Consider the following 18,646-nt stretch of genomic DNA (forward strand, 5'->3'; position numbering starts at 1 on the left):
CAACTTGAATAACTAATTATAGTCGCCGGTTTGAACCTCGCGGCAATCCAGTGCAGGGCTATTTCCAAATCAGTTGGCACTGTTAGCTGTGCATGAAACCAGGCTAAGCCTATAGCTCATAGATAAGACCTATATTCTGTATGTATGAACAGTATTTCAATGCATTAAGAAGTCAGACAATGTGAATAATGATACACAGTGCGATGTCACGATGTCAATTAATGAGCTGTTAAGCTGATGTGAGAGTAGTATTGTAGGACGATGACCACGGTACAGTTTCTTTTGAATTCTGGAAAGCGACGTCTGCAAAACTCAACCGATTTGCAATTGAAACACAGCATACGAGAACTGTATTCGGCAATCCTACCAACGTTTGTGGGGTAGCCAACCATTCAGCAGCAGGCTCGTTATTGGCAGAATAGAAAACCAGAGGTTCAGCGCCTGCCATCATAAGGAACTATGAAAAGAAAATAGTCCAAGTTAGTAGGACATGGAAATGCAAGAAATGTAAACCCGACGCACCACTTCCCCGGAGTGTAGCCGATTATAGAAGTGAAGAAACTGTTTTTCCCCTTCATTGCCTTCAGAAGCTTCTGCCGTGACCCGCGCACCGGTCCTTTCTCCTTGCAGTGTATGAATGAGAGAAAGGGCGCAATTCTGCCCATAGAAAGTACCAGGTGGTCCTGTCCGGACGTTATCAATGATTGTATCAAGAGCAGCAGAACCGTTTTTGGTATATATATCTTTGAAGGATACTGGGATGGACATTGAAGTATTAAAAGTCACAGAGAATGCGGGCCGAGAGGCACTTGAAAAGGTCTAATTCAGTACGATTTGTGCATGGGGTAACAATGCGCTGACCTGTCGTTATGCGTCCCTGGTGGGGAAGCATGACTATTGGACACACCGAGATACCTGGCCGATTGTCAGCCGAGCTAGTAAAATATACTGCGGTCGACTTACAAGGGACCAAAGATAGTGGACGACTTCCATGCTGCAGATATATCACGCGACGAGGGCAGAGCAGACGGGCTTGTCTGCTTGTTTACCTCCACAGAACTCCAAATGAAAGCGGCAAGTAAGTAAAAGGAAGAGCAATTTCAGAACAGAGTTAATCACCTTTGCGGGGCTTCTGCATCTGCGGCCGCACTGGATTTTGGGTTTCCAGCAGGAGCATCTTCTTCAAAATCTGATAAATTTGTGGCGTCCTCGTTTATTCCGGCAATATGCAATAACTCATCACCAGAGGGTGCCGGCTCAGAGGCCTTGACCTTGGCTTTTTCTTCCCTTTTGTCACCAATCTCTTCTGTTTCGCTCTCAACACCAAAAAGCTCCTGGTCTATGTCAATAGCAGCGTTGCCAGCAGGATCAGAGTTTTCCAGCGATAGGTCTGCAGCCGGAGGCGGCTTGAAGGTCCCTTTCACAGTCGTCAGCTCGCCTTTATGTGCTGTTAACAAAGAACTCCTGTTCTTAGGACGCCCTTTTACAGGACGATCATGTCTGCTGCTTGAATTGGGCGATTGAGATGCCATAGACGAAGCCATACCAGATGAGGATCCATTTTGAGTGCCCCCCTGAGCAGACCGCCCCAATAAACGAGCCTTCACAGATATAGCACCTTCTCCGCGCGGCACAGATAGTGGGTCATCTACGAATCTGACCAAAGGCTGAGCAGCTCGTGCACGATGAGAAGGCACTCGGGGTGTGGTAGAAGGTCTTGGAAGGGAAGCTATGTCCTGAACGGCACGGTCAACGAACGGCGGAGAACCACTAAACAATGAATTGGGAGATGTGACGCCTTTGGGAGACTGAGATAGCTTTGACGGTTGAATACGAATTGAAGCCTCGTCATTACCAGGGTGTTGTAGGTCGGCAAAGCCATTGCCTGCACCAACCTCTCCCGAGTCGCGAGTACCGCTGAAGCGTCCACGAGTCAACTCCGGGGAAGGTATCAACAGCTCGTCATCGTCCATATCTGAACTGATAACAATATTCCTTTCATCCATATTCGCGCTTGTGCACGAGGGCGGCGGCTGCCTGGATTTCTTAAGGCTGGAAGGTATAGGAGATGAGAGACTACCACCCGCGATTGTATGCTTGTAGTTTTCCTTCGTAGCCCCTTTTGAAAGAGGTCTCTCCTTGAAAGCACCTCCTCGCCTACGTTTTGCCTGGGGTTCTTCTACAAGAGCAGAAGAACTCTGTCCTTGCTTCTCAGCTGGCTCTAGTTCTTCAGGCTCGCATAATAGAGCGCGGCTTGCTGGAGATTCCTGGTTCAGCGCACCGCTTTGTCTATTCTGTGATCGCTTTCTCTTCCTTTGTCCTTGGAGAGAAGGATCAGTACCAAAGTAAGGGAGGATAGGGTGGTACATACTTGGAGGCCCAATTGGAACAAATTCCTCTCCCATTTTAAAGAGTTTACCATCATTGAAATCGCGACCACCTGTATTAATTCTGTCCCAAAATGCCTGTAACATATGTTCTGAACCATCAACAAATGATTCCTTTGGTTCCCATCTAAGGACCAGAACGGACGATCCTCAGAAAACTGAGAGTGAACTAGAAGAGAACATGCTCACGTGTTATCGCAGTGATCATAACCTTTCCACTGTGACGCCTCACTTGAGCACGAGCTCAAGGACTGTTTACACGATGCCACTCACTTTTATAAGATATTTCTGTTCAGAGAGAACCAAGAGGCAGTCAGCATGATCTATCCCGAGTGAACGCCATGAATATATTTACCCAGTGTGCTTTGCCACCTTTTTTTGAATCAAGACGAGCCCGTGTGATAGATTCTGCGAGATATGGTTAGCTCAAGCTGTGGCGAATTTAAGAGCAAAGTTCCGCAATAACATACCAACTTCGTACTCTTCGTCCATGGTTGTGCGTGTCTAAAGAGCAGTCTGAAAACGAGGTCACGGTGTCGGTCACGGAACCTCGCACATCGGAACCGGATTCAAAAACTCTACACATTCGGACTCCGGAGCGCGATCGATACTTTTGGGTGACTGGGGTCTTATACAGATCTTACCCTTTCACGCACCAATTGCAACTTCGAGTTTCAAGAATAAATTTGCCTACAGTGACAAAATATAATGTTCAAGATTTTGGAACTGGAATTACATAGACAAGATGCATATACATTACGTGGAGAACTTCAAGAACGAGGAAAGCAAATTCAAAAGTGTACATCACTATGCAGTTATCAATAAGATAGTGTCAGTAATTTTCAAGGTCGTGGGGTAGATGTCCGTAAAATTTGGGTGTAACTGAAGGCTGGATATACCATCTTTAGGTATCAAGGATCGTCATTAGCCTATTAGTGCATGGACAACAATCTTCCTGCAATAAGGCAATCTTTCACCCATGAGAGGTGAACGAGTTTCACACCGTCCTGGCGTAGGGACACGCCCGCTTCGCCATTGTCTTTAACGACAACATAATCAAAAGAGGCCAAATCGCTTTTCGAGGCGTATTTAATGTCGGACACAGCCTCCACACGGTCCGCTCCCATGGCAAGTATAATATAGGGTACCGTCCGACTTGCTTCTTTAGCTCGTTCTGCATCTGAGTTGACCTGTCGGAGGGGATACGTCAGTACAGGACATGAAATGTCAGGGTTAATTGGCATACCTTCTTGGCTCTTGGCAACGGCACAAAGTCAGCACCAACACATACGACCGATTTGAGGCTGAACAACTTTGAAGCCACTGGGTTGTACATGATTTCGCTCAGATGCTCGGGACTGTTGCCCCAGTCCATATCTATAAGTTGTGACACCCGTGCGTGCAGAACTTCAGAGAAACCTGCAGGAAGCAAATACGACTGCCATTCCTTCTCTCTTTCCCCTCCCTGGGGACATCAGCTGGAATCTAAATAGATAAGATAGCAAATGTTCTTACCATTTTGAGGCCTCGAAGAAGCCAATCAAAAGAGATACATGGAATCCCCAGAGCAAGAGCAATGAGAAATTTTGGCTTTTGATTTGCATCATCAGACAGGAGGAAAACACGTTCTATGCCATATTTCGGATTCCAACGGATATCGTCCTTCAAAGCGACCCAACGCTTGTTGCCCTGGCTATGCGTGCCATTCATAAGAAAGATGTTCGACCATTCCTCGATAACAACCCCGCCATGACTCTTGATCAAGCTCGTGACGGTGTCTCTGTCTGCATCCCGATTGGAGTTGGTAGCACTAAGAGTAACCACTAAGCCTGTCTTGGCCAGTACTTTGCTTTCGCTTTTGGTAGACGTGGTGCTCTGAATAGACACCTTAGATGGCGAAGGAGTTGCTTTGATTGGTTTAGGTTTGACCATGGCGACGATCAACTCTGCAGAGAGCATCCGATCTTTCCATTGGCTTGCGAGCGTTCGGCTGGCGATTCTGATGTCGGCGGTTTCGACTTCTGAAGTGATGACTTTGGACCCATTGTCAACTTCAACGCGAACCACACCTTCGGTTTCAAGTCCATCGGCGTAAGTCACTTTTCCTCTGAGACCTCCTTCAACCATAATGACATTATCGCCAACCTTTAGCTGGCAACGGCGCATTCGTGTGATATCTACCACGTCCTCGGTGTTGTCGTCGAATTTAACCAAATAACGCGTAGATGACGGACTTTGCAAGGAATGGACAGTACCAGAGTAGTAATGTCCATCCTGCTTCCACAACGCGAATACACGTGTCGGAGGTTCAGACATCGTTCGACTTGCTGATGCTACTGACCGCAACCGTTTGGCAGGTCGCATTGATGGAGCTGGAGTGACAGATTGTTTACTGGTCCTTGTCGAAGCCCTTGAAGCAGCCCGTAATGGCTTAGCGTCTGCCCCACGTTTGCGTTTGCGAGAACCTACATCTATCTCTTGCTTTGGTGAATCGACATCCATATCATCATCAGCTGTGGGCTCAAAGTTGTCTTCCTCCTCTTCCTCCTCCTCCTCTTCGTCGTCTGTAACAGGTGCAGATTTCTCGCGATTGTTAACACCAGAGTGGCCATGATGCTGATTAGATACCGCTGCATGCCCTGGTCCAGCTCCTCGGGAAGGCACTTTCTCTGGGACCTTTTTCACAGCCCGACTGCGCTTTGCTGAAAGAACGGCAGCAAGTGGTACTTCTGTCTCATCTTCATCCTGGGTCTCTTCTTCAACAGTATTTGTTGGCTCAAAAGAATCGTCCACAACCTCTCCTGGTGGAGAATTCATACGACTTTTCCCTTGAGGCACCTGCCGTTTCACTGGAGTTTGAACCTTGGGCTGCGAGCGATGTGTAGGAGTGGATGCTTGTTGTTCTGCACGGGTTGGTTCAGAATCGGGGATAATCTCCGTTGTATCGCTGTGTACGTGAATTCGGCGAGGTCGGTGATTTGTTATTGGCTGATTTCCCTCGTCTGCATTAAGTTCGTGAGCGTCATTAGGACCAGAGCTTTGAACAACGACTTCAGCTGTAGCGTCGAATGATGGAACACATTGTGTGTCTGCGCTACGAGAAGGAGGTGGAACTTTACCCTTATCCCCGTGCTCCTTTAACATACGATCCAGCCGCCACTTCTTATCTGGATTCACCATGGAAAATATACTACGTGGAGCACTGGAGGCTACAGTTGGGATCGCAGCGGGAGTTAAATGGGACGAGGCCATGTGACTACCTCCAGGAATTGCGTTGTCCTCGACGTTGGGTTCGACATCGTCAGGTTGAGTAGCAGGTAGCTCCGTGGGCTGCGTGTCTTGAAGTGGTTCGGATGGCTGAGTGGGCTCAGAATCTCTTTGAATATCACCATGGCTCGATTCCCGATCGAGAAGCCTCTCGTAGGATGAGTTGAGCTGGCTAAATTCGAACGTCTGTGTCGATTCCTGGTGGTCATGATTTCTGCTATCACTATAAGACTGATCATGAAAGAAGTCATTCCTAGACTGAGATTGCGCAAACTGTGAGAATTGCGACGACTCTGAGGAACTCGCTGAATAGGAGGGAGTACCGGCGATTTTGGTGGCGTCGGCATTAGAAGAGTGAGTAGTAGACTCGCGGGCCTTCTCTGCAGAATAAGCTAGCATTGCAGCGCTCATGAAGGACATCTCTTCTTGGGGTCCAGACGTAGTTTCTTCTGCAATAGGAGCCCCTTGCGTTGACACTGTTCCAAGGTCGGAGAGTGGCACATTGAACTGCTTATTAGAGGCAAGAAAATATTTTTCGTCATCTTGTGACACAGCACCACCAAAAGAATCCTGAGACGAAGAAGGTGGAGGACTATTAGGGTATCGGGTGGTAGGAGCTGCCATAGATTTGAGGTTAGTGATAGGGATAGGTTGATTCTTCTCGATTGAACGAGACAAGTGGGGAGGAGCAACTTTTGAATCTAGTGGCAAATTTACTGTAGAACAACGATGATCCTTTGTTGACCACTTACCATAATGTTTCCTTTGAGGATCCTTTGTGTTACTAGTCGAGACAGGCCGTTCGTGGCGTATAGAAGTTTCATGAAGTGACGTTATGCTGGGGGGCGATGATGATCCAGGTCGCGTGGGTGCTTCGTGTCTACTCTTGCTCGATGTTAACCCAGATCCTTTCCGTGCGCCACTGTGGTCAGGTTGTGCTACACGCTCATTCTGACTTTGCGTTCCCGCTAAACCATGGAATCGATATTTTGGAGCAATATTTCTTATTGGCGGTATCATAGAGTCAGATGAAAACTCCTGCGTTTCATTAATGTCGTTTTCTGGTCTGTTGGAAACACCATCCTTCGACCGCCCCACGCGTCCTGAGTCCACAGCCGTGACCTTGGATCTGCTGGGAAGCACATTCTGCAAGATTTGTGTTGGCTGAGACTCAAAAGGATCACTTTTCGTATTCAAGTATATCGTGAAAAGGTGAGACCATGATTGTGAAGCCAACAGAACGCCGCATAAAAACGCACCTCAAATTGTTGAATAGGTCCATGTCCCCTGTGGTCACCAACGCGCTAGATAAAACTTGTCTAGATAATCCTTATCCCCGACCGAGAAATATTAGTTCACGCTGTTATACTTGGACGCGATGGCCAACAAATAGCGGGTAGTATGTATGCCCCACTCAGGTGTGGAACGCGACTGGTGCACAACATTCAGGCGCTAAGCGTTTTACTCTCGGCGAAAGGTAGGGCTGTGTATCTGTATTTGCACTGTGGCGACTATATAGCTCTCTGTAAGTAATCCACCGTGGTTATGTTCTTTTGTATACATGAAGACTTGTTTCTTAGGCTCTGATTCCTTCACCATCACAACTCGGAGATTGCAGATCATCTCTAATCAAATCATAATCAGGTTTTGATAATGGCGCCTCTTCGACTACGGCATCCTGAGGGTGTATCTACTATTCAGCTTGATCTGAGCACTTCAACCGTGGAAGGACTGCAGGAGGAGATATACAAACTGTCTGGAATACCTCATTATCAGCAAGAGAGTATGTCTTATCATCTGACAAGTCGCTCCGATGAGTTGGAAACGTCTAACCTACACTATCCCTAGTCAAATCGGGATATCCACCACGAGCTCATGTTATCGTCCCCGAACTTCCTCTTTCAAGCCTGGGATTGAAAGCAGGAGATCAAGTCATTGTTAGTAGGAAGGCAGGCTTTACCGTTCAATCTTCCGCAACGACAACCGGCAGGTCCGATGCTATATCCTCTGGCTCAAAGCTGGTTTCGGGTATCTCACCAAGGCCAGAAACGGTCTCTCAGCAGCCACAGATATCTTCGAAAGCGACCGGTCCCGACTCTGTCGCCACTGATGGCGGTTTCCTGATTCATAGAGTGCGCATATAATCCAATCTCGATTATTCTCTAGGGATTATAACGCACATCTTTAGGTCGTACCAGATGACAATTCATGTCTTTTCTCATCGGTCGCCATTGTGTTCGAGCAAGACATCGCTAAAGCCACCCACGTCCGCAAAAGTAAGGATATGTAGACAATACCCGTCGAGTGGAAGTTAAACTGTGCATTGCGTATCCGTAGTTGTCGCCGATGGCATACGAAGTGATATGGAAACATACAGCGAAGCTATTCTGGGGTATGCAAAATTTGCATATATCCAAGTAACTGGATAATGCTCGCATAGTCCTGACTTTCCTTTGACATATCTGATAGCTGTCCTCGCGACCAATATATCGCAACCATCCTTAAACCATCCACCTGGGGCGGCGCCATCGAATTGTCGGTCCTTGCCAAACATTATGCCACGGAAATAGCTTCTGTCGACGTGGAAACTGGTCGGATTGATCGATTCGAGCCTCCCACAGACATGCAATCAGGAAATCGGTCAGTAATTGTCCAGAAACCGGGACTTATGTACTCATGCATCATGTACAGTTGTATCCTGGTGTATTCCGGCATCCACTACGATGCTGCATCTTTGTCGCCTATGGAAGATGCACCACCAGAATGGCATCAGACGGTATTCCCTATTGTATGCGTAGAGACCTTTCACACACATTTCCTGTGCACTAAACAAAAATCATATAGGTTGCTGCAGATGCCCAAGATCCAATTCTAGGAGCTGCGAAGAAGCTTGTAGATATCCTACGTTCCAAGAGGGCATTCACGAACACTTCTACCTTTGATCTCAAATGCCAGGTATCTTTTCTCAGCATCATGTTGATATGTTCGCCGTGCTAACAAACTCCTGACCATGTAATCAGGATTGTGGTCAAGGCCTGAAAGGAGAGAAAGGTGCAAGAGAACACGCACAGCAAACAGGGCATGTCAGATTTGGAGAGTATTAGCTACGCAAGCAGCGGGAATGAATTGTATAAACACCCCAAGTCACAACATGTGTATAATATGCAGAATTCACTCATCGCTAAGTACTTTATGTGGGTGATGATTACACACATGCTATGTTTGTATTTATTGAACGTTAAGTATGTATATAAATTCTTAGAGTACTGTATGCCATGTACTCACTAGTATTTTGCGGGAGGCAATACAGAATGCGCTAACTTGAAGGCACAAGCACAGCTGAACTCGCGAGCTCCATAACTACTGGAACATGGTCAGAGGCGCCGTATATTTCGCTGCGGATCTCGCACATCTTGACGTGTTCGGTAAGACGCTGACTGAGCACAACTGTTATGTTTGGACAGAGTAAAATAGTTAGCGTATACTGCACATCTAATACTGCACATCTAAGTTTGAGCGACCTACATGTATCAAGTCTCCAGCCAATTCCTTTGGTCCTGCAATTAAAGCGGTATGAAAAGTAGGTATAATGACGATCCTCCGGGTGATTGTGCCTCCAAACATCGACGAATTTCCCAGCGTCCACAGCAGATTCAGGAGGGTTAAGAATTCGTGCAAAAGCTTCAGTTTCATCCTTGGTGTAACCGGGCGTTTTATTCCAATTCGACTTTGCATTTGCCAGATCTACCTAGGTATTAGCAGCGAGAGCGATGTTATAGCAAGGACTTACCTATTGCTGTTGGTGCCACATTTAAGTCACCCATCCATATTACGGGTTTCTTCTTGTCCAAATCGCGAATATAAACTTCGAAATGATGGTTCCACACATTCTTTGCATCCAATGTCTTTGACAAGTAGTTGAATCGCGTTTAGGCTCTTGCTAAGAAGAAAATACACTTACCTTTAGACCTTGCCCAGCATTTACCACATAAGTGGCAATTAAGTAACAACCCTCGAATTCAAGGGTTATAATCCGGCCCTTTACCTGATCTGGATCTGGATGCCCAGGAAGAGTCATATCTACTGACAATGGTTTATGTTTCGAGAGGATCGCAGTCCCAGCTACATATTCGTTTAGTCACTGAGAATAGGTGGTACATGTATGAATGAGAGCTGACAATATGTTTTCTTTGCAGATATTGACCAGGTTTGAAAAGGAAACCGTGCTTTCAATGATGGATCCACCGGGATATCATTCACCTTAACAAGATATAAACATTTCAGATTGTGGTGCACGATATAGGTCACAACCTTTGTCTCCGTTAGGACAAGGATGTCAGGATCTTCAGCCTCAATGTAATATCGAAACCCCTTTCATGGCGAATTCGTATGAACTTTGATACCAGTCATAATCCACATACTAACCTTTTTCTGACTTGCTGCTAGTCCACAGATATTCCATGTTGCAAGCTTCAAATGTCCTTCTGAGGAGGGAGGAAATGTGATAGTCACTGGTAGCACTTTATTGGTTGGTTGACCATTGGGGGCTATTGACGTTTCTTTTGAGGGTTCAGGCTCATCTTTTTTCGTCTTCTTTGAAGAGCGCGTTTGTGATGTCTCTTCGTCATCAGACAAAGGCGCTTTGCGTTTTGCTTTTCCTTTGGGGGGCATGATGGGTGAAAGGCAAAGAAATGTGGACCGTAACGGAGTTCTGGGTGTTGCTCGGCTCTAAAATGAGCAAAGTAAGTCACGTGGAATTCACATGATCGTGTCAATGCACGTGAGTTTTCAACTTGCTGTCAAGTTTTATAGTGTCCTACACTTACATCGTCTGGAGACTGGATCGCCTTGTTCGTCAAGCTAGAACTTGACTATGTGTTATTAGTTTTCTATCCTCTATCCTCAGCCTTGCAATTCATCTTCCAGTGCAGTTGAAGGGAGCTTATTTTTGGCGAGTTTTGTCACCCAGGAGTTAACCGAAAGTGCTAGTGCTCCGAGTCCGATCTGCCGTTTGTACGGTCGCATACTTCCAGTTAGTGTTTTCTTTGAGCCACATCCTTAAACCATATAAACTGAAGATTTACTTAAACGTGGCTTCAGGTGTACACTGTTTCTGTTCTACATCTCCTCTTAACGTCAATCGAATGCTCACACATCGCGGTTACTCTGCCTGGATTGTATCCGAAGGCACATCTATAGAAGAACATTTGGTTGCTGTCGACTCGAAAGCCCATCGAGTATCTTGCTGGATACCTTGTGAACCAGGAAAGGTAGACCTTAATTATTGACGCTATTGGCATCAGGGCTTACCAAACCACCCCAAGACCTTTGCGGTTCACTGGAGTGATGAAGGGTCCAAAGTCACATCTTGCGCTTTCATAATTCTCGATGGCTTCACAGTTCCGGGGCGGTTTTTGTTCGGAGAGGGTAGTGCATCGAGGGAAGGTATCAGGACGGGTGATCTAACCGAGAGACCATTTGTGTTTGCAAGACATGACAATAGTGGTGAGTATGTTCCACTTTTCGGAGAAGCACCACTCAGCTCTCTATGAAGAAACCGGCAGGCCCGAAGAGGCCAACAGAGATGTCGGTATGATTGTTCTCAAGGTCAAACGGGTTCATCTCTGTGGAAATCGCCCTGCGAACAAAGCGTTGAGTATCCCAGACTCCAACCAAAGTCGAAACCAAATTGGAGGAGTTTGCGTTAGGTGCCACAATCCAAGCTTCGCAGGTAAACTGTACTTACACTGCACGGTTGATTGAAGGTACGGTGATGAGAGAAAGACGTTCGAGCAACATCCCACGACCTGGCAAGTCAAGCCTTATGACGAAGACAACAATCGTTCCTACGTTACTTTCGTTTTCCGATACAGACCACGAGGTATGCCGACCATTTTAGCCAGATTTTATGGTACTCACGGTATATCTCAGAATTTCTCCAAGCGCAAGGTATAATGCCCGACGAGAAAGAGTCGAAGTCCGCACAGAAAGCTATCGCACCAAAACGACGAGTTGTGCCTGCTGCAGCAACGCTGACACCTAGTCCAAGTCCTAGCCCAATTATGAAAAAAATGGAAGCCAAGCTTGATCGCATGGTGAGTTCCTCTGAAGATGTGAAGGTGAGACACCCCAAACGATTTACGCACGTAGAGCCCCTCGTTGCGACAAGCATTTTACCCTAGCCCGACCCGCCCGCGAACAACTCATCCCAACAACTATCGAACGGTCAGCACAAGAAGTACTGATAGTAGCGATCGGTACCCTGGGGAAGGCTTGATCTTGTTCGATGACTCGTCTCCTCCCAAGGAAGCGGACACACCGCAAAGAGAGTCTACGACTTAGAATAGCGTTGAAGGGATATCGAAGAAGATGAAAGTGGAGCACCAAGAGAGAGGAGTTTTGAGATGGAAGGCGAGTTGAGTCTAATGTTTTCGGTTATATTTGAGGATTTGTTATCTCTGCTATTGCTTGCTCTTATTCCGCAATCGTGTTATCGCATTATCGTTGTGTCAATAAATTTGCTGTCCTTGTACTGTTTTCTTAAAGATATCAGAGCGATTCTGAGCGAACCATGTTTGATTTTGTCAAAGCAAAGCTGGAGGCGTGGGGAACGCCATTGCATTGTTCTGGAGAACAATGATCTTTAAATGTGTTACGTAAGGGGCTCAGCGGCTATTGCATCGCTGACTTCAACAGCCATTCCGAGTCCCTTCAAGCAAGTTGCCATACGTTCAGGCTATTTCTAAGCTTTTCTCGCCCATCCTTATCTATCACGTTTACGCCTTTACCAAGCACTCGACATGGCTCCAAAACGGAGGCGACGACCCTCACCATCTTCAAAAGGTTTGGCTGCGGGCGAACGTCTCAAGCGAAGCAAGCTTGTTGGGAACGAGTCTTCTGCATGGGGCTGGGTGGGCACAGAAGTTTCAGACCCTTCCCACATCACCATGGAGCACCGTTTGATGACATGCGGTCTTTCGAGAAGAAACAAGAATCCATGCTGTCCTAATAAATTCGCACCTGATCAGAGAGACCGTTCCAAAGGTCCCAAGCACCCCAAACACGAGGAACAAGTTCATGGAGAGCCAGAAGATGTGATCGTCGTTTCTGATGAAGAAGTTGCGGAATGCAGTAGCAGAGCTTGCAAAAGCAACCCGAATTGTTTGAATTACCTCGGTCAAGAAAAATGGGAAGATGAAGGTAGAGTTCATAATATATGGGTCAACAAATGCGCGCTAAAATATAAATATACTTTTCTTTTCTAGAAAAGGCCAGACGATCTTTCTTGCTGCTCTCCGACCTCGGAGAAAACCCAGCTTATGATGCCCGAGATTCGAATCTTCCTGTAGGATTGAAGGCAGGTGCCCTGGTTCCCTCGCCAACAGCTTTCTGACCTTTCGGCAGAACTTAGGAGCCACATGTTATGCAAACGCTTTCTTGCAAGTGAGTCCAATCTTTATCATTCACTCACTTTGAATCACCAACCATTCTAATCTAGGTATGGTTTCGGGACCTTGCCTTTCGCAGCGGGGTCTATCAATGTCAACCTTCACAAGACACTGAACATGAATATGAGGTGCGTCGATGACGGTGCTTCTTACTATGATGCGCTGATTATGTGTCGTCGTTATTTTCCAATAGGATTCACCGATCTTTCAATTGCAAGTAACTTTTACCGCTTTACAGGAGAGTAAGCAGAGAGTTTTCAACCCTAGCAAGTTGGTTGAAAGTCTGAGGCTGTCTACCTCCGAGCAGCAAGATGCTCAAGAGTCAGTTGCCCCATCTTTCTTTCAAAGCCGTATTATCTCACTTGACGTTAGGTTTTCAAAGCTGTTTATGTCACATCTTGACTTTGAATTCCAAAAACAGCTTACGCCGTCGCTAAGGTCGCTCGTTTCAGATCAGGTAATCGTTGTAGCATCTTTGATAAAGTATTTATGACGAGCTTCAGACAGTTTCAAGGTCAACAAGTGTACGGGACCATTTGTGATAAGTGTCACAAAGGATCTGAGCATGTGACAGATTTCTTGGAAATCGAGATAAACTTCCAAGTGATAGCCATTCAATTACATGCATGTCATCCCGCTCATCGTTCATGCACAGAACAACTCGAAGCTCGAAGGATGCATAGCGGGCCTTCTCCAACCAGAGAAGTTAACCGGTGATAACAAGTTCGAATTTTTATCGCGGTAGTTTCATTGAATTAAACTACTTTCGTGTCACAGATACCTTTGTTCAAATTGCACAAGTCTTCAAGATGCAGCTCGATATACCGAGTTACGACGGCTACCCCCTGTTTTACACTTTTCCCTGTTGCGTTTTGTGTACGACATTTCCTACATGGAGCGTAAAAAGTCGAAGCACAGTATATTGTTCCCCGCTTCCTTGAACATGGCTCAATTTGTAGGCCCTGCTGCAAAGAGGAAGGCTTCAGAAAGTACTAGCGATGACAGCCAAGATATCTACGATTTACGAGGGGTGTTACTTCATAAAGGTGCCAGTGCTTATCATGGGCATTACGAAGCACAAGTTTTCGACGTCACGTAAGTGTTTCGGCCCCCTGAAGATCATACAGACAGTTATACTCAACAAAATGATAACGCAAAGGACACAAACGTGGTACCAATTCGATGACGAAACTGTGACTAAGCTTGAGTCACTAGGGGACCGTGGGCTGATTGTCAATGGACAAGGCAGAATGTCGAGACTCTATCTTCGTGATTGTGTATATTCTAACAAGAGTTTCAGTGAGGACCTTAGCAAAGCGCGTATGTCAAAGACTAATGCGAAGAAAAGAAAAGTAGTCGATGGCACTGACGACGAGTTCAATGAGTGGGTCGTATTCGTACGGCTGCATAATTTTTGTATTTATCGTGGCTTATTTTAGGGTCCCAACTGCGGTCAATGGCGCCAGGCCTAAAGACGTAAAGAACTGGTAACTTTCATGTAACCTTATAACGAGGCAAGGTTTGACGCTATAGCTTCCAGTGACATTTTCTCTTCAAAGGATGCGTACATGTTGATATATGCTCGAAGAGGTGTAGTTGCATCTGGTCATGTCTCCGATATGGATGCACCATCGTCGACCACAGAATCAGATCAGGATAGCTTTAATTTGACACCTCCATCCCGAGCTCTGGATGTCGTCAACACTCTAAATGCCGAGCATGATGAAGCATGCAAAGTCTTCGCTACAAAGTAAGAATTTTCCTCAAGCAGTCAACTGTAACTTAACTTAAGTGCCAGAGAGGATAACCTAAAACTCGATTTTGCCAAGGTTCGAGACTTTAGAAGAGACATTTATTCGTCTTGGAATATTGATACATATGACGAAGTACTTGTATCGCTATGCTACTGGGACATGTCTGACAATCTTTCTAGAATTCCATCGTTGTTTGTCGTCAAGTTCTGGAAACTTGGCTAACAAAGCCTATAACCAAACAGAAGGAGGCATCACCACAGTCACTACTCGACAATGATGGCGTCATCTTAGTCGATACGCCTATAGATATACTTTGTAAACATGATGCTCTTGATCCTCAAAAATCCCACCGAATGAAACGCATGAACGTTGTTTGTACCTTTTCTTTTTGTACATGCACACAATTCTCACATTTATGCTAGGCGGCATTTCAACAAATAGAAGCTACTGCCGAGCCAACTCGTCTATCTGCCCGACATCCTAAAGATATTTGCGAAATATGTGTTCGGGAAATTTTCATAGGTATTCTAGGATTGCTATTTCACTAACTGTCATTGCTCAAGTCATTCCTCAGAGAAACTGTATCAAATTGAACACCCTCAAGCCGTTGCACAATTCGACGAAGTGTGTGATAATGAACTTGATCAGATTTCTTATTGGATATCGAAGAACTGGCTGAAAGGTAATTTCATCTCATTGATCTTTGTCCATATAAACTTATCCGTTGCTGCGCTTAAGATTGGCGGTTGTCGAAGCCCAAGATGCATACTTCCCTTCGGGGTGATGTGGCACCCAATGCACCCGAGTTCATTGCTCACGTAACATGCGAGCATGGAGGTTTGTCATTGAATGTAACCGCCCGTCGCCGTATTTCGGCTCAGGCAAGTGCTATCATAACAAGTAATAAGAATGTAAGAATGACCAATGTTGCAGGCTTGCGAGATACTACAGAACTTGTTTCCTCAATGGCAACCTGTGGCGACTACTGAACAACTATGTTCTGTTTGTGAATCTTCAATACAAATGTCAAAAGAAGATAAACGAGAAATTCGCAAACGGGTAGAGAATGAAAAGGTTTGCATTTTGAATCCTATCGATAGAACAATGCTCATTCTTATGTCATTAGGCTAGACTAAGACACATGCACGACAATGCTCTTACAGGCAACACTCTTCTTTTAGAGAATGTTCCTTGTGCAATTGTCCCCGCACAATTCATTCGACTATGGAGGCAGTGGCTAAACAAGCCCACTGATGTTGTACGACCTAAGACTGTTGACAATTCTCAGTTTCTGTGTGTCCATAGCAAACTTGTCTTTGATCCGAACTGCCCAAGTGATCTAGACAACTGCATCGCTGTAGTCCAACGTAGCGAATGGAATATCTTGGAGGAACTGTATGTCCTTCATATTCTACGAGCTAATCAATAACTTAAGGTCTTTAAAGATACACTTGCGGGCCTACTATCATACTGGAAAAGCGAATCGTGGAAGGTCCACATAACAATGCCGAAGTTAGATTTTTCCATGATGTCCCAGTCTGTGATGAATGTCGTTTGAAAAGGTTCGTACATTCAAGAGTCTATAACAACGCTCTTCCTCATCATTTCCCAGACAATTGGACTACGAAGCGACAGAGCTCACTGTTCGAGTATTGGGTCCTGGAGACTCTGCCTCGAAAATAGGCAAGCAGGTAGATCAGCTCGATTCTGAAGAACAAATGGCCTCAAAGGGCCCTCGCAAGCTCAGCGGGGTAAGGCAATCCAAACGTATCCGACAAACTAAAGACCGCGGCGAGACGAGGAGACTTACAATATACAAGTCGACCACCGTGAAAGAGATCAAAATTATGGTGAGTACAGGTTCGCACCAACGAACTCGACACTGATGGAATTTTCTGTAGTTATATGAACAGCTGAAGATCCCCACAATTTATCAGCGGCTTTTTTATCGAGGTCAAGAACTGCAGGATAACCTAGCTACAGTCCAATCACTTGGCATTCTCATCAATGATATATTAGATCTGCAAGAGGAACTTGAAGACGATAATAACCTAAACGTCTCCAACGGCGAGGCCAAAAGAGGTTTCGCGGAAGAGAAAGGGTTTGGCGGTACGCTACTGTCTGGTCTGCCTACAGACAGGTCTAGCAGTTCGGAGCGAGAACAAACGCCTTTAGTTACTGATGTCAAGTCATGCCCTTCTTGCACATTTTGCAATGATCCAGACGCTGTCGTTTGCGAAATATGTGCGGAAGCTTTTACTTAGAATATCTTAATTATTTTTTATGAATGAGAGTTTTATTGGTGATACATATAATGCTTAATCAAACACTTATTACAGGTGAAGAACCGCAAAGGTTAACGTGATGATTCTCTAAGACGCGATGAGATAGTGTGACAACGTGCAAAAAAAAGTAAATAAGCGAAGCAATGAAACCAAATAACACGCCAAAAGTCCCGATATTATACTACCGTCGATATTCCAAGAAGCGCTACGAAAAAAGAAGACCTTAAATATGAGACGCATATTCCGATATACCAGCGGAAGGCACTGAAGGAGGAAAAGTTACAGCCGCAGTAGATGGACCCATGGAAAATGGTGGTAAATTGCCAGTAGAATGAGATCGAACAGAGTCTAACATAGGCATGCCAAGCTGAGAGGGATCAAGTGTGCCTGGAGGTGGGGAAACCGATGCTCGAGTTTGTTGCTGCAAAAGAGAACTGGCAGTCATGAGAACATCCACTTCACTAGACAGCGGCCCCGTTATTTCAACGGCTTGTGCAACCGCTGTCTGTGTTGCAACAGAAACTTCGTTCACCGTAACCTGAGTGGAATTTGTCGAGGGAGAAATGCCAACAGACATTTGTATAGCAGCTGCGGCAGACCGATCTGCTGCTACTTGACGAGCGGCTTGAAAGACGACCTGTTGAGCAGCTGCGGCCAGTACGTTGGAGTTTTGGGCGGAACCTTCTGAGCGTTGGCCAGTCACTTCTTGGTCAAATGCCTGCGCTGTAACAGTGAGAACGTGCTGTTGTTTGGCAAGCGCCTGTAATTCAGGGCCAGGTTCACTTGGCGTCCGAGACGCAACCACTTGAGATTGCGCCTCTTGAGCTACACGCTGAGCAGCTGTAGCCAATACCTGTATAACCTGGGCATCTTGAGCAGCAATAGGAGACAAAAGATTGCCGCCATTCTGCGTCCGTAATGATCTGTGGTAGAATATAAGCGCTGTGAGCATATTTTCTTCTCCTTATTTCGCACCTTGGGGACGTTGATTGGGGCACTACAGAATCACTTGCAACCCGACGAGGTCTTGGAATATCACTAGTTAATGAACCTCGTCGTGATGCAGAAAACGAAGTATCAAGCGTAGACATAGGAGCGATATTAAGATGCAAACACTGAGAGAGGAGCTCCTCTTGTCCATCCTGCACAAACTAAAAGAATGTCATCTTGATATGGTCAATCAAACTCAGGCAACAAAACCCACCCTAGCTTCGACGAAAATATCACAATTCTCAGCGTCAGGGGTTGGCGTTCCACATAATACATCATCTTCCCATGAGAGCCATGAAGGAAGTGACGGTGAGCTGTACGTAACGGGAAGGTTTGCCCTGGATGCTTGAGGATCCCAAATGCGCGGGGTCCACGACCAACGTAGGCCCACATAAGCCACGCCAGGTGGTGATCCTGCAAGCCTACGATGGAATGGGCGGAAGGTCCACCCACCATCGGGATGTTTTTTTGCGTCTATGTTCCATATATGGTTCCCCTTTGACTTGGCTTTTTTC

At 46.0% G+C, this 18,646-nt stretch overlaps 7 protein-coding genes across 7 annotated transcripts; 3 read left to right on the forward strand and 4 right to left on the reverse strand.

Moving 5' to 3' along the window:
• Window positions 1–142: 142 nt before the first annotated feature.
• SERLADRAFT_454238 (uncharacterized protein) lies at window positions 143–2,900 on the reverse strand (the record flags this gene model as incomplete). Its single annotated transcript, XM_007324616.1, has 9 exons — window positions 143–808; window positions 862–915; window positions 964–1,059; window positions 1,120–2,320; window positions 2,372–2,514; window positions 2,577–2,605; window positions 2,661–2,675; window positions 2,742–2,795; window positions 2,858–2,900. 5 exons carry the CDS (start codon window positions 2,472–2,474, stop codon window positions 481–483), a joined length of 1,782 nt encoding a protein of 593 aa, XP_007324678.1.
• Window positions 2,901–3,072: 172 nt separating this feature from the next.
• Window positions 3,073–4,808, reverse strand: SERLADRAFT_480926 (uncharacterized protein; the record flags this gene model as incomplete). The annotated part of the gene is made up of 3 exons (XM_007324617.1): window positions 3,073–3,577; window positions 3,634–3,852; window positions 3,903–4,808. The coding sequence occupies 3 exons, from the start codon at window positions 4,749–4,751 to the stop codon at window positions 3,320–3,322; spliced, it is 1,326 nt and encodes a 441-aa protein (XP_007324679.1).
• A 329-nt stretch (window positions 4,809–5,137) lies between these two features.
• Window positions 5,138–5,584, reverse strand: SERLADRAFT_480928 (uncharacterized protein; the record flags this gene model as incomplete). The annotated part of the gene is made up of 1 exon (XM_007324618.1): window positions 5,138–5,584. A coding segment is annotated over one exon (429 nt), but the record flags the coding sequence as incomplete, so codon positions are not given.
• A 1,585-nt stretch (window positions 5,585–7,169) lies between these two features.
• Window positions 7,170–9,146, forward strand: SERLADRAFT_480934 (uncharacterized protein; the record flags this gene model as incomplete). Its single annotated transcript, XM_007324619.1, has 9 exons — window positions 7,170–7,437; window positions 7,503–7,786; window positions 7,843–7,930; window positions 7,992–8,046; window positions 8,124–8,294; window positions 8,346–8,442; window positions 8,499–8,609; window positions 8,675–8,896; window positions 8,965–9,146. 8 exons carry the CDS (start codon window positions 7,308–7,310, stop codon window positions 8,756–8,758), a joined length of 1,020 nt encoding a protein of 339 aa, XP_007324681.1.
• Window positions 9,147–9,267: 121 nt separating this feature from the next.
• Window positions 9,268–9,902, reverse strand: SERLADRAFT_404075 (uncharacterized protein; the record flags this gene model as incomplete). The annotated part of the gene is made up of 4 exons (XM_007324620.1): window positions 9,268–9,398; window positions 9,445–9,559; window positions 9,616–9,776; window positions 9,833–9,902. Coding segments are annotated over 2 exons (232 nt in total), but the record flags the coding sequence as incomplete, so codon positions are not given.
• A 1,245-nt stretch (window positions 9,903–11,147) lies between these two features.
• Window positions 11,148–11,996, forward strand: SERLADRAFT_412163 (uncharacterized protein; the record flags this gene model as incomplete). Its single annotated transcript, XM_007324621.1, has 4 exons — window positions 11,148–11,362; window positions 11,420–11,535; window positions 11,586–11,749; window positions 11,805–11,996. 4 exons carry the CDS (start codon window positions 11,148–11,150, stop codon window positions 11,994–11,996), a joined length of 687 nt encoding a protein of 228 aa, XP_007324683.1.
• Window positions 11,997–12,454: 458 nt separating this feature from the next.
• Window positions 12,455–17,160, forward strand: SERLADRAFT_418842 (uncharacterized protein; the record flags this gene model as incomplete). Its single annotated transcript, XM_007324622.1, has 22 exons — window positions 12,455–12,854; window positions 12,920–12,999; window positions 13,059–13,097; window positions 13,153–13,230; window positions 13,296–13,423; window positions 13,475–13,559; window positions 13,758–13,843; window positions 13,880–14,019; window positions 14,062–14,197; window positions 14,262–14,486; window positions 14,542–14,589; window positions 14,643–14,852; window positions 14,901–14,931; window positions 15,036–15,227; window positions 15,279–15,378; window positions 15,431–15,538; window positions 15,595–15,767; window positions 15,790–15,930; window positions 15,983–16,251; window positions 16,302–16,418; window positions 16,469–16,706; window positions 16,758–17,160. 22 exons carry the CDS (start codon window positions 12,455–12,457, stop codon window positions 17,118–17,120), a joined length of 3,387 nt encoding a protein of 1,128 aa, XP_007324684.1.
• Window positions 17,161–18,646: the final 1,486 nt, after the last annotated feature.

This window comes from Serpula lacrymans (assembly GCF_000218685.1).
Source record: "Serpula lacrymans var. lacrymans S7.9 unplaced genomic scaffold SERLAscaffold_20, whole genome shotgun sequence".
Taxonomy (NCBI): domain Eukaryota; kingdom Fungi; phylum Basidiomycota; class Agaricomycetes; order Boletales; family Serpulaceae; genus Serpula; species Serpula lacrymans.